Source organism: Panthera onca, chromosome A2 (assembly GCF_046562875.1).
Source record: "Panthera onca isolate mPanOnc1 chromosome A2, mPanOnc1 haplotype 2, whole genome shotgun sequence".
Taxonomy (NCBI): Eukaryota; Metazoa; Chordata; class Mammalia; order Carnivora; family Felidae; genus Panthera; species Panthera onca.
In genome coordinates, this window is record NC_138340.1 from 31,073,908 (window position 1) to 31,085,712 (window position 11,805).

General features: G+C 42.5%; 1 protein-coding gene and 1 long non-coding RNA gene across 4 annotated transcripts in view; one reads left to right on the plus strand and one right to left on the minus strand.

The window, feature by feature from the left end:
- SYNPR (synaptoporin) overlaps positions 1 to 11,805 on the plus strand; it is a 313,866-nt gene that overhangs the window by 179,435 nt on the left and 122,626 nt on the right. For all 3 annotated transcript variants that reach the window (XM_060631506.3, XM_060631505.3, XM_060631507.3), the window contains one exon: positions 11,571 to 11,695. In XM_060631506.3, the coding sequence (XP_060487489.1) occupies positions 11,571 to 11,695 (125 nt within the window). The remainder of the gene's footprint in view (positions 1 to 11,570; positions 11,696 to 11,805) is intronic.
- On the minus strand, positions 3,424 to 10,265 carry LOC132678722 (uncharacterized). Its single transcript, XR_009609751.3, has 3 exons — positions 10,138 to 10,265; positions 9,460 to 9,620; positions 3,424 to 4,423 (listed from the first exon to the last, which is right to left on the minus strand). It is a non-coding gene; the product is annotated as an uncharacterized LOC132678722 (long non-coding RNA).

Sequence of the window (11,805 nt, forward strand, 5' to 3'; positions counted from 1 at the left end):
TGGATTCTGTGCTTGTCTTTCATGAAGATGAAGCTGAATTTACAACAAAGTAATTTTGTTTTAAAAAGGAGAAAGAGTGAGGGAAACTTCTTTTTTAATGACCACACAGTCTAGTACAAAGAATTAATTGAATGTACTCAATTGGTTAGGATCAATATTGTTTTTCCAAAATAATCTGTGTTATTCTAACTTGCTTTAGGGTTATAAATACAACTCTAGTTCACAAAATGTTTGGATTTTAAAGAAGAGGTGTCAAATGTAGTAAATTCAACTGGAGTAGAATCCCAACTTGACTTTAATTTTCTGGATGTGGTATCTAAGGCAGACTCATTTTGAAAAATGGGATATAAGGGTTTGACTTACCTTCACTTAAAAAAAATCTAGTCATGAAAGCACGGCTTCTGGCCAAGAATAGTTCATGCCAACATATTCAATACATGTTACTGAACTATAGAGTGGTGGCTATGTTCCCTGGCTTATCTTGCTTTAATTTGCCCGTCAAGCAGAAGTGTGCCATTAAGATTTTCTTTAGTGCTGTAGAGAGATGGTTATGATAGGCAAGAAAATTCAGGAAGTCCGTATCACAGAAAAATGTCAAGTTCAAAAACACTACAATAAGCAACAAATTAATTCGCAAGACTCTAATCAGATGTCAGAGAAGTGGTGTCAGTTCTGGGTGAGAAGCTCTGCTGAATTTTTATTTTTTCGTGTGACTCCATTAAGACAGATATGAGAGAATTAGAGTTGATTCCTTTAAAAATAATTGCCGTCACTGAATCTGATGAAACATAAGTCGTACTTTTTGACTTACTTGCTGATGGACCGTATACTTGAATCCTAAGTTCCCTCAGTGTATTTTGAAATGTTTTTACCTTGATTCTAATGAGTGACTTTGTCAAAATATTTTAACAACTAAGTGGGTCAAAAATGTTGTTCCATTTACATCCTCTGCAAACATAAATAATTTGAAGGGATTATTGAAGACAATTCCAGAAGAGAGTGGGTTTTTTTTTTTATTTTATATATTTTTTCATCCAAATGGAAGTTAAAAACAGCACCACCATCTAATGACAGGCTCAAATTACTTTGCTCAGGTTACCCAGAGGTTGTTAAGCATCCAACTTTGGCTCAGATCATGATCTCACAGTTCATGGGTTTGAGCCCCACGTCGGGCTCTGTGCTTACTGCTTGGAGCCTGGAGCCTGCTTCTGATTCTGTGTCTCCCTCTCTCTCTGCCCCTCCCCTGCTCATGCTCTGTCTCTCTCTTCTCTCTCTGTCTCTCAAAAATAGAGAAATGTAAAAAAAAAAAATTTTTAGAGATGAACACCTTTCTATACTGCTATTCATTCTTTATAACTATTGCATAATATTCCATTGATTGAATATCTCAGAATTTATTTGGTTATTCTATATTTTTATAAGCATGAAGATTGTTTCCAATTTATTTTTACTATTTCAACCGTGCATTTTACTTCAAAGATTTGTCAGGCTTTATCATGGAAGATAAAACCAAAGCAGAAATTTACATTTCAGTTTATGGACATGTGTTAAATTAAGCCTATTGCATATAAGGCATAGGATTTTCTAGGCACTGTTTAGGATGTCGGAAATGACCACTTAGTGAATGGGCTTTCCTATGCTATCTCGCCTTTATAAAATGCCTTGAATACTTGTTTTACTTCTTTCCTTCTGTCCCATAAGCTCCTATGGCAGACAGTGGAGACTGACTCACTCAGCAACCATTCTCAGCCTTTGTCCCCTTGCTTACCTTCCCTACAGAGCCCGGGAAAGTTGAATATTCACTTTCCAGTCTCCCACACAGCTAACCTGTCCAGGGACACAACAGCCATTTTGTGACTATGAGGCAAAGACCATAAGAACCAAAGAGATGTCTGTCCAGACGTCATCAAACTTTTATTGTTTAAGCTACTATAGGTCAAGCTTTCCATTTTCTGTGACCAAATACTTTACTAACTGATCCAGTCTCCAGGCTGCACATTTAAGACAATGAAAACAGAAACTTCTTTTACTGTCTAAGTAATTTGGAGCTCTCTTTCTGCAGCACCTGGTCAGAATTCCTCAGGTAATGGTGTGAAGTACCAATTCTGTGAGGCCGCTCTTGCCTGGGAGGATTTCACACAAGTCACAAAGTTTAGAAGGGCACACTATCCAATATTTGACAGATGGTGTGAAATGGAATGCAGTATGGAAGGTACTGGTGCTGGTTAAGAACACGGATAGTTATGTACAACGACAGGAGAAAACATGGCTCTACGCAAGAAAGCTTTCTGACAGTAGCTTTCAGTGCCTCCCAATAAGATCCAATTATATTGCCTTCCAGGGACAACTTGCAGTTTTTATCTTCACATGAATGTCCTGTCTGAGGTTGTACAGGGTTATTCACAGAACCTTACTGGGTCAGAATATTGCTGTAACCATAAACTGATAGTAAAGAAGGTGCTTGGTCAATTTTCTTGGAAAAATCCAATTATCAGCAGGAGAAGACACACTAAAAGAAAGAAGAATTAGACAAAGATGAGAAGAAATGGAACATTAAGTTTTAAAGGTGTTCATCCGTTTGCTGGGGGCCTCCTGAGTAGCAAGTAGGGTATGAGGGAAGCCACCGTTCATCAAAAACTCGTTCTGCACCAGAAACTAACTTGACAATATGTATTCTTCACTTTTCCGGGGCTACTGTTGTGGTGTAATCAGCTCCTATAAACAACTGTGTTCCCAGAAATGCTCTTCAGGGGTTCTTGGGACAAATGGCTCATCAGGCCAAGATAAATCATAAAAGGAGAAGGGGCAAGAGGGGTTCATCAAAGGAAGTGGAGGAGGGGAATTGGGTCCCTTCAAACCTATAAACTGTTGAATGATGACGATGTATGAAAGTGAGCAAGCCACCAGCCCTGCCGTGGCTAACAGGTAGGAGGGACTTGGGCAGTGAAATTGACAGAGCCTTACTCACAACAAGCTTTTGAAGTGTTCCTGTCATGCCAGACTCTGACTCCCTTCCCCTGGTGGCCTGTGATGCTGCAGGGGGAAGGTTTGGCTTGCTGAAGCAAAATACATGAACTACCACTGGCATCCATTATGATGATCAGTGCTTTGTCCTATGGATGCTTTCTTTAATCCTCATTTGGCTTTCTGAGTATCGATGTGATGGAGAACACCTTAAAATGCCCATCACTGACATTTCTGTATTAGTCTTTCCAAAGCACGTCCTGGCCAAGAGAGACCCCTGTCACAGCCCTGGAAAAGTTGAGAAGGAGGAAGATAAACTTTAGAGAAAGGCAGATCTGAGTTCAAACCATGACTATTTTACGTACCAAAAACCAGTGTGACCTTGGGCATGCTGTTTAACCTCAGTTTTATCATCTATAAAATGAGGGATTGGGGGATTGTGTCTCTACTTCAGGGGATTGTTAAAAGGATTAAATACACCAATGTAAATAATATACTTACTGGAGAGATGGGCACAGAGAACCAAATATAATTGTTTTATTGTTACAATTATCATCATAATGTTTACTACTGTTTTCAGTGCCAAAATACGGGTTTCTCTCATCTTCTCTTGCCCATTCATTCATATATTTATTCACTTGGTAACATTGATGAGCCGTGTATGATGTTTTGGTGCAGCAAGTGATATAAAGAAAACTGGGACATGGTCCTCTTGGCAAGGGGTCTGTAGACCTTAGAGAAGTAAGACACTGCTGGTCTTCCAACCCTAGTCCGTCCCTGTCTCAGTCCACACTCTCCATGGCAACCACCACAAAGGCCGGTCTGAAATGCAAATTTGTCGTGCCTCTCCCCTGCTGAAATCCCAATCCCCTCATAAAATCCGGGTTTCTTCGCAATGAGAGACTGTTTCTGTAAGGGCCAGATAGTGAATATGTTTGGCTTTGTGGACCAGGATCTATGTTGTCAGTATGCAATTCTACCGTTGTAGTGTAAAAACAGGTATACATCCATGAATAGATGTGACTGGATATGGCTGGATTTGGCCCGGGGGCTGTAGTTTTCTGATCCCTGCTAGATGGTCCCTGCCTACCTCTTGAATAGTCAACTCCTTTCTTCCCAGCTTGCAGTGTCTGCTCCAGCTGTGCCAACTGCACAGCCCAAATGTGCGTCACTTGCTCACTTGAGGCTCTTTCTTTGACTTGCTGCTGTCTCTACTTAGAACACTCTTCTTCTCCCTCTTACTTGGATAAATCTGGCATGCTCTCCTGATTTCTCCTTAGCTATCCATTTCTGCAGACAGCTGGTCCTCATGTCTCCTCTAATCCTCTGCAAGCACATACCATATGTACCATAGAATATGTGCTATATTTTCCTCTAGTGTGTTCCAGTTACACAGTAAAACACTGTCAGAGTGCCTTTTCATTCAGTTGTCTGTATCTCCAGATAGACAGCAAGTTCCCTAGAGGTGGAGGAGAGAAATAGCTTTACTTAGTCAACAAGTATTTAGGGAGCACCTACTTCATGCCAGGCCTTGTACAAGGTGGTAGAAATCCAGCAATAGACAAAGACAAGTGTATTACCTTTCCCCAAGGAAGTGGTCAAACAAAACACAAACAGGTGACTACATAATGCCAAAAATGACAGATTTTAGAACATCTGCTCACATAAAAACAAACAAGCAAACAAAGACAGGGAGTAATGGGGCCAGCTGGGGTGGGGGCTGAGGTCAGGAAGCCCACTCTGGATAATGTGGCCAAAGAAGACTTCCTCTTTACACAGTAGCTCAACTTATTTAGAGAGGGCTGGGGAGATGAGGGTGTGAAAAGCTTGAAGCTGAGAGGAATGAGATAAGGTGGGTCAGGAGGTACAATTCCTTTTAGTAAGGCAATCCTAGAGCACACTGCAGTGCCTGAAAAGTAATAGGCCCTTGGTCAGGGTTTGATAACTGTCTCAGTTGCGTTCCCCCAAAGCAGGTCCTGGGACAAGAAATTTGGCTCACAAAGTTTACTTGAGAGGCGATGCCAGGAAGCACAATGATGAGACATTGTGGAGGGACGCCCACTGTGGATATTAATGGGCAATGGGGACTCAATCCCAAAGGGCAGCCTCTGAAAAACTATGCTGAACACACCTCAGAGTTTCCCCACAGAGGTGGTTGTATCCACCAATTTCCATCCCAAATTGAAAATTGCAAGATGGCAGAGAATTCACTCGAAGGGACTTCCACCATGCCCCAGTCCCAAGGCTGAGCATATTCATGCCTCCTGAGAAAGTCCTCAGCAGTGAGGCTTGGGTGTTGGAGGGGGAAGCCTTTGGGGTGGCACAGACCAGACTGTTCCCGTGAAGCTGCACTGCAGGTGGCCTCTAGGGTGAGCTGAGGGTATATAGGCAAAGCATCAACCACCTCTGCTACAATAACTAAGTGAATAAATGAATGAAAGGGTGAATAATTGAAGTCAAGAAAAAAAGAGTGAAGTACTTACTATGCAGTAAGCCCAAGGTGAGTGATATGAAGTAACAGGAAATATGAAAGAAGAAGGGTGAATCAATGAAAGAAGCCCAAGGCTCTTGCCCCCAGGGAGCAAGGAAAGTCCCTTGGGAGCAGTGGTTTGCTGGAACACAGCTGACTGTGCAGCTCTCTTTTCAATCAAGTTTGGAGGTATTAGGAGGGTGGCTTGGAATTGGCCATAATGGGAGTTTTACACCATGGAAATTGGCAAATCAAATACTAGATGCCATTGCTTTATGCCCTGGAGATCTGATTGTCAGCACATATAGCTCAGTGGCAATATGAATACCAACACTTGGTTTCAATTTTCCAATCCCTTTCATACTAGTGTCCTTACTCTCACTTATTCTTCCAACGTATCCTTCATGCCTGAGGTTGTGTATCAGGTCATGGAAGATGTCCCCTCCCTAACTTTTCTGCAGACCACAGGTCCCTATGAGAGCCATTAATCAGCCTGATTTCCTATCCTCCTCCAACCGAGTGCTTTCAATTGTGCCTCACAAATTAACCAGAAGGATTAATAGCATCTTTCATTGGTATTCCTTGTGTGATTCAATTAGTTCCAAGGAGGGAACTGCTTGCCCTCTTTCCAGGGAACAAAACCTTTGGTATCATTAACTGTGCAAAGATATTCCTGCTATGGGTGATTTTGGTTTATGGATGCTTATTAAGCCAGAAAGTGCAAGGCAATGCTTCTGTCTCTTTCACCTGAATCTATTTCTAATCAGTCTGCATGCCAGGGAAATCTCTGCTGGTTAATTTTGTCCATTTAGAGAATAATTTTTTGTTGTTAGGAACAGAGCTGTAGATCATCCAAGACGGTAGTGAAATGAGAGTCCATTTCAGGAGATTTATTTCTGTCTCCTGAATTCAAGGGGAGTGAATGATTGGGCCAGTGGTTATGATATTGATTATCTTAGACTGTACCAGAGGGTGAGGTGTCTGCTTTGTTTGAGAATTGGAAGCTTGAGGGAAGATAGCAACACAGAGGTCTTGTAATTTCCCTTGGTTGGGTAAATGGACTTTTGCCCCAGGGTTATGACCCCAGTGTCTAGGAAGGTGAATAAGTAGGTTGCATTGCCAGAAAAAATGCAGTGTTAGCTGAGGATGAACACACGGAGCCCAGGGTTCAGAGAAATGACACGTGTGCATGTACACACGCAAACTCCATGTTTTCACCTCTCTCATCAAGGTGCATATAGTCACTGTAAAGTCAGGCTCAGATGGAAGTCTTTCTCTCTAGTCCCTTGCTCTCATCTCTTCCTGGCACCCCACATCCCCAGTCCCCTAATTCAGGCTCTTTCCTCTCCTCAGACTTGCAAGGCCCATGCCCACTTCTCATTCCATCATGGCCACATAACACAGTTTTCCCTCTTCCATCTCCCAGCATTAGTCTTGCAGAGTCAAGCATCTCCAAGACACAAACTTTCCTCTTGCTACTTGTAATGGTCTCTCAGAGAAACCGTTGTCAAGCTAAGGAAGTTTCTGTCTCTTCACATATTCCAAGAACCTCGTTCTAAAATTCTCCACCCTATCAAGGGTAAAAAGGAGGAAGGAAAGAGAGAGGGAGGGAGGGAGGGAAGGAAGGAAGGAAGGAAGGAAGGGAGGGAGGGAGGGAGGAAGGAAGGTATGAGAAAGGAAGGAGGGAGGGAAAAGGAAGGGAAGAAAGGAGGAAGGGAGAGAGGGAGGGAAGGAAGGAAGGAAGGAAGGAAGGACGGACAGAAGGAAGGAGAACAAAGAGAGCACAAACCATCCATTCTGCTTGGCTAGTGAGCTTGCCATTCTGTGCCCATGAGACCCTCAGAAGACATGGAGAACCTCAGGCCACTAAAGCACCACGGTGCATTTCTGGGCAAAGACTAGAACATTTGACAGTTATCTCCCATCCAGATGGCCAGAAATTGTTCTCCCTGCTGTTGTAGAGCTAAGCAGAAGAATGTTGACTCAGGGAGTCCACACACCAGGATTCTGGTTCCAACTCTAGCTGAGTTGGGGAAGTGAACGTTCCTCTCGAGTTCTCTGTCTTCATGAGTGTAGTTCTAATAACAATAGTAATAAATAGTAATAGTAGCAGAGGAAGAAGGGGAAGGAGAAGACACTTCAATGTTTGTTGAGGGCTGTGAGCCCGGTGCTTTACATATGTTCTTTTAGCTGAAGCACACAAAGTCATGTGAGGTGAATAGTATTATTCTCAGCCTCTTTCACTGGGCAGTTGCCACGCTGACCTCGCACTGTCCAGCTTTTCCTCTCTGGGGGTTTCACTTGAGAGGTTTTCTCTTCCCGGGGCACTCCCTTTCAATCCCCACCTCCTTTTTGCATGGCTTCCTCTCCATCCTTAGTGTCTTAGCTTACATGTGACTTTCCTCAGGTGTAACTCCCTGTCTAGAAGAGCTTCTTCCCCACAAAACACATAACACAGTTTGTAGTTGTTTCATTTGTATATTCTCTCTGACTGTCTCCCCGATCCAGCAGTGGGCTCCCTAGTGGGCTTTCTTTGTCTTTTCTCCTTTTTAACTTTTTGTTCCCCACCGGCTGGCACCTAGCAAATGCACCATTAAACGTCTGCTGAATGAACCAATGGATTAGTTCTGATTTAGGAGAGGTAGGAACTGAGAGGTTTGGAGAAGTTAAATAACTTGCTCCATGTCAGACGGCTAGGAATTGAACTCAAACTCCGGTTCTGCCTGACTTCCAAAACCGCTCTGCCCAGCCACCTAGGGAGAAGTGGCTGGGCAGAACTCTGGGAGGGGAACCTGGAGAGCGTTTTCCGAATTCCCTCCCACTCTACATTTTTCTTCAACACTAAGGGAATTTTGACCCGCCAAAGAGCTTTCAGCCCCCTCTCCCCACTCTGTCTTGATGTATTCCAATTACAGAACTAGGCCCCTGGCTGATACACTCTAAAGGAGTTGATTTCACTCTCCCAAATATGGAATCAACCATGCCTGTAATACGTTATTCACTCGGCAGGATCTGACTCTCCCAGAGTTGTACAGACATTATCTGTTTAATCCTCACCAAACCCATGTGAATTTGATATCGGTCACACAGTATGATTTCCCTTTAATCAGTGACAAGTGGGGGGAAGGGAGAAAGTTAACCAGAAAGCCCATAGGTGTCATATTCAACTCAAATACAATGTCTTATGTTTTCAGAGCTCAATAGACATTAAAAGAAAAGATATTGGTGTGTGTGGTTTTAACAGTCTGACGCTTTCCTTCTATGCATCTAACATTTTGAATAGTTAAATACATAATTACCATTCCATGTTAAGTTCATTACATGGTAGTACTAATCATATCTTACTGTATATAAAGGACTTTAATGGAAGATGAAAATCCAAGGGTATTCCCTTATAACTATCAAACACTGAAATTAACAGGACTTATCTTTAAGTCCCTTCAAGTCTAACTTGCTATTTGAAGCCATTATGCTATTCTGCGACATCTTTAATATAGAAATGGTAAGCTACACACACACACACACACACACACACACACACACACCATTGTTGTTAATAGAAGATCATATCACATATGTTAATTGCTGGGCCCAATACCTAGCCCATAGTAGGCACTTAATAATGGCAAGAATGGCCAATTCCTCCTGACCTTTATGTGTACTAGTGTTGATTACACACTTGGGACCCTTACCCCATCGAAGTGCATATATATAGCTTCCACATAAATCTCTGCATGAATTGAAAGGGGCTGCACATAAATACATATTCCACCTCATTTAATCTCTCGGTGACTCAAGAAGATACACAGGATGTCTTACAGGTGAGGAAGCTTGGACAGGGAGAGACCTATCTCCATAGCCACACCACAGAGCTCCGGGCTCCGTTACTCCACTCTTTCTTCTGGAAGAAGTCTTACCAAAGGCAATATTCTGACATGGCACAAAGGGCTGAGACATCCAGGATTATATAATGCAACTTAGATTTAAGCACAGAGCAGTTAATATCACTTCCTCCTTATTCCTACCGACAGTAAGAGCTGACAGAAAGAGAGCATTCGGTCCTGAGAAGTGAGCAGATGCATGCCACAGGAATAAAACTCATGTTCCCTTCAGCTGTGGTGTTCCGTGTGTACGAGCCCCAGCTTGCAATGGGGATTGCGGTAGCTTCTCAACGCCTCCTCAGATCCTACAGGCAAATTAGGAAGAGAAACAAAGCAAAACAGATCAGCATTTCTGGAGCGCTTGGATGCTGGGTCCCTGGGGCCGATGGTCATGTAGATTTAGCTAGGAAGTAAGTCTAAATTTCCTATTTTATGGCCTGGAACATCTTACTAAGGAGCTCATCCACATCTATTTACAGTAATAGCTTTCATTAACATCTATTGAGTACTTATCCTGTGCCAGGGTCTGTTTTAAATGCTTTACACAGATTAACACATATAAACATAGTTTTCTCCTACTACCTCTACTGTTTATTTTGGTCAAGTTGTTTCCATTTTTAAAATACTGGTTTTAAAAACTAATCACTTAAAACTGCCACACACGGAAACAAAAATGGCCCACAAAATATTACTTTACCTTTGAAGGTTTTATCATTAACCAGTCTTTTCCTATTAAAGTTAGACGGCCAACTCAGACCAACAGCCCTGATACTTTCACCACCGAGTGAGACTGACATGGCAGGTGTTATGGATAATACTCACTTCGCCTTCTTCACTTTCTGAATAGACTTGGTGACATTGCCAGTTCCAGCAGCCTTCTTGTCCACGCAACTTTCTGTTTTATATGATGAATAGCAGAATGACCCAATGGAGTTGTTATCAATGCTGTTTTACTGATGAGGAAACCAAAGCGTGGGGAAATGAAGCAACCTTTCCAAGGTCTCATTCCAGAGCCCATGCACTTAACCCTTAACAATAATTCTGTTTTCTGTGTAAAGTGGGCTAGCATTCCTAATGGGACCCCAGACCACCTAAAGAAGCTGAATTCCAAAATGAAAATAAAATAAATGGGAGTATTACAACATGAGGCATTGTTAAGTGCCCTTGATTGACTTTCTTTGGAAATGAGCAGGAAATACTTCTGAATTTAGCCAAACTAAGCAAAGTTGAGCATTTGCTTCTCATCTTAGGCCATCCTTAACCTCCCAGATATATATCTTCTTTCTTGAAGACTTCCCTGATTTCCTGCTCCTAATTTTTAGTACCTAATTTCCACAGATCCATGTTCTACCCCAAGATGGACTATGACATTAATTGGTAACCAGTTGAACCTTTTAATAGTTGACATAGAGCAACTAACACAGAGTTTTAACAACCAGGGAGGCTTTGAGGTTGACATATACTGAGATCTTGTGCTCTGAAATAGTGCGTATTAGATACTCACCTACTCTCCCTCAGCCCTTTAGGTCTTAAATTCTGGGGCTCCTGGGTGGATCGGTCATTTGAGCTACTGACTTCAGCTCAGGTCATGATCTCGCAGTTGGTGAATTCAGCCCCGCGTTGGACTCTGTGCTGACAGCTCAGAGCCTGGAGCCTGCTTCTGATTCTGTCTCTCTCTCTCTCTCTCTCTCTCTCTCTCTCTGCCCCTCCACTGCTCATGCTCTGTCTCTCTCTCCCTCTCAAAAATAAATAAACATTTAAAAAAAATTAAATTCTTACTATGGCTTAAAAAAAAAAAAAAAACCTATATTACTCCAAAAAGATAAAACATGTTTATTGCAGAAGTTACAGGCAAGCAAATTAAAGCAAGGAGACATCTCGAATTCTTCCCACCTGGAGATATCTGTCATTAATCCCTTAGTGTGTAATTTTCCAGATCCTTTGATGTGAGATTACATCTCTACTTTCTGAGGCACGATGGCTCGTTACACAGTCAAACACGGGTATTTTCCTCTCCTGTTCAGTTTTTCTCCAAGCAAAGTTACACCAGTTTGCCGGACTAGTTTTTCAAACACCACCTCCGAGGTCCCCATCCTCCTCCTGGCTTCCATCTCCCAGCCTGAACCAAACACAATGCCACATTTCGGAAGAACGTAACCTCTCCCAATTCAGACACTGAACTCTGATTGATGTATTTCACTGGATTAGCATCATTCCAATGACTCTCTTCTTTCTTGCTTCTTTGTTCTCCACAGCTTTTTGCGATCTTTGCGTTTGCAACATGCGGTGGCTATTCCGGAGGCCTGCGGCTGAGTGTGGACTGTGCCAACAAGACGGAAAGTAACCTCAGCATTGACATAGCATTTGCCTACCCATTCAGGTAGGGAACGGCGGCTCGTGCTCACAGAGAAGGCACATTCTTCTTTCTGTGGTTTCTCAAAAGATAAGCAGTTTTCTAGAGACTTAGGGGTTAACAGAGAGGAGTCTGTC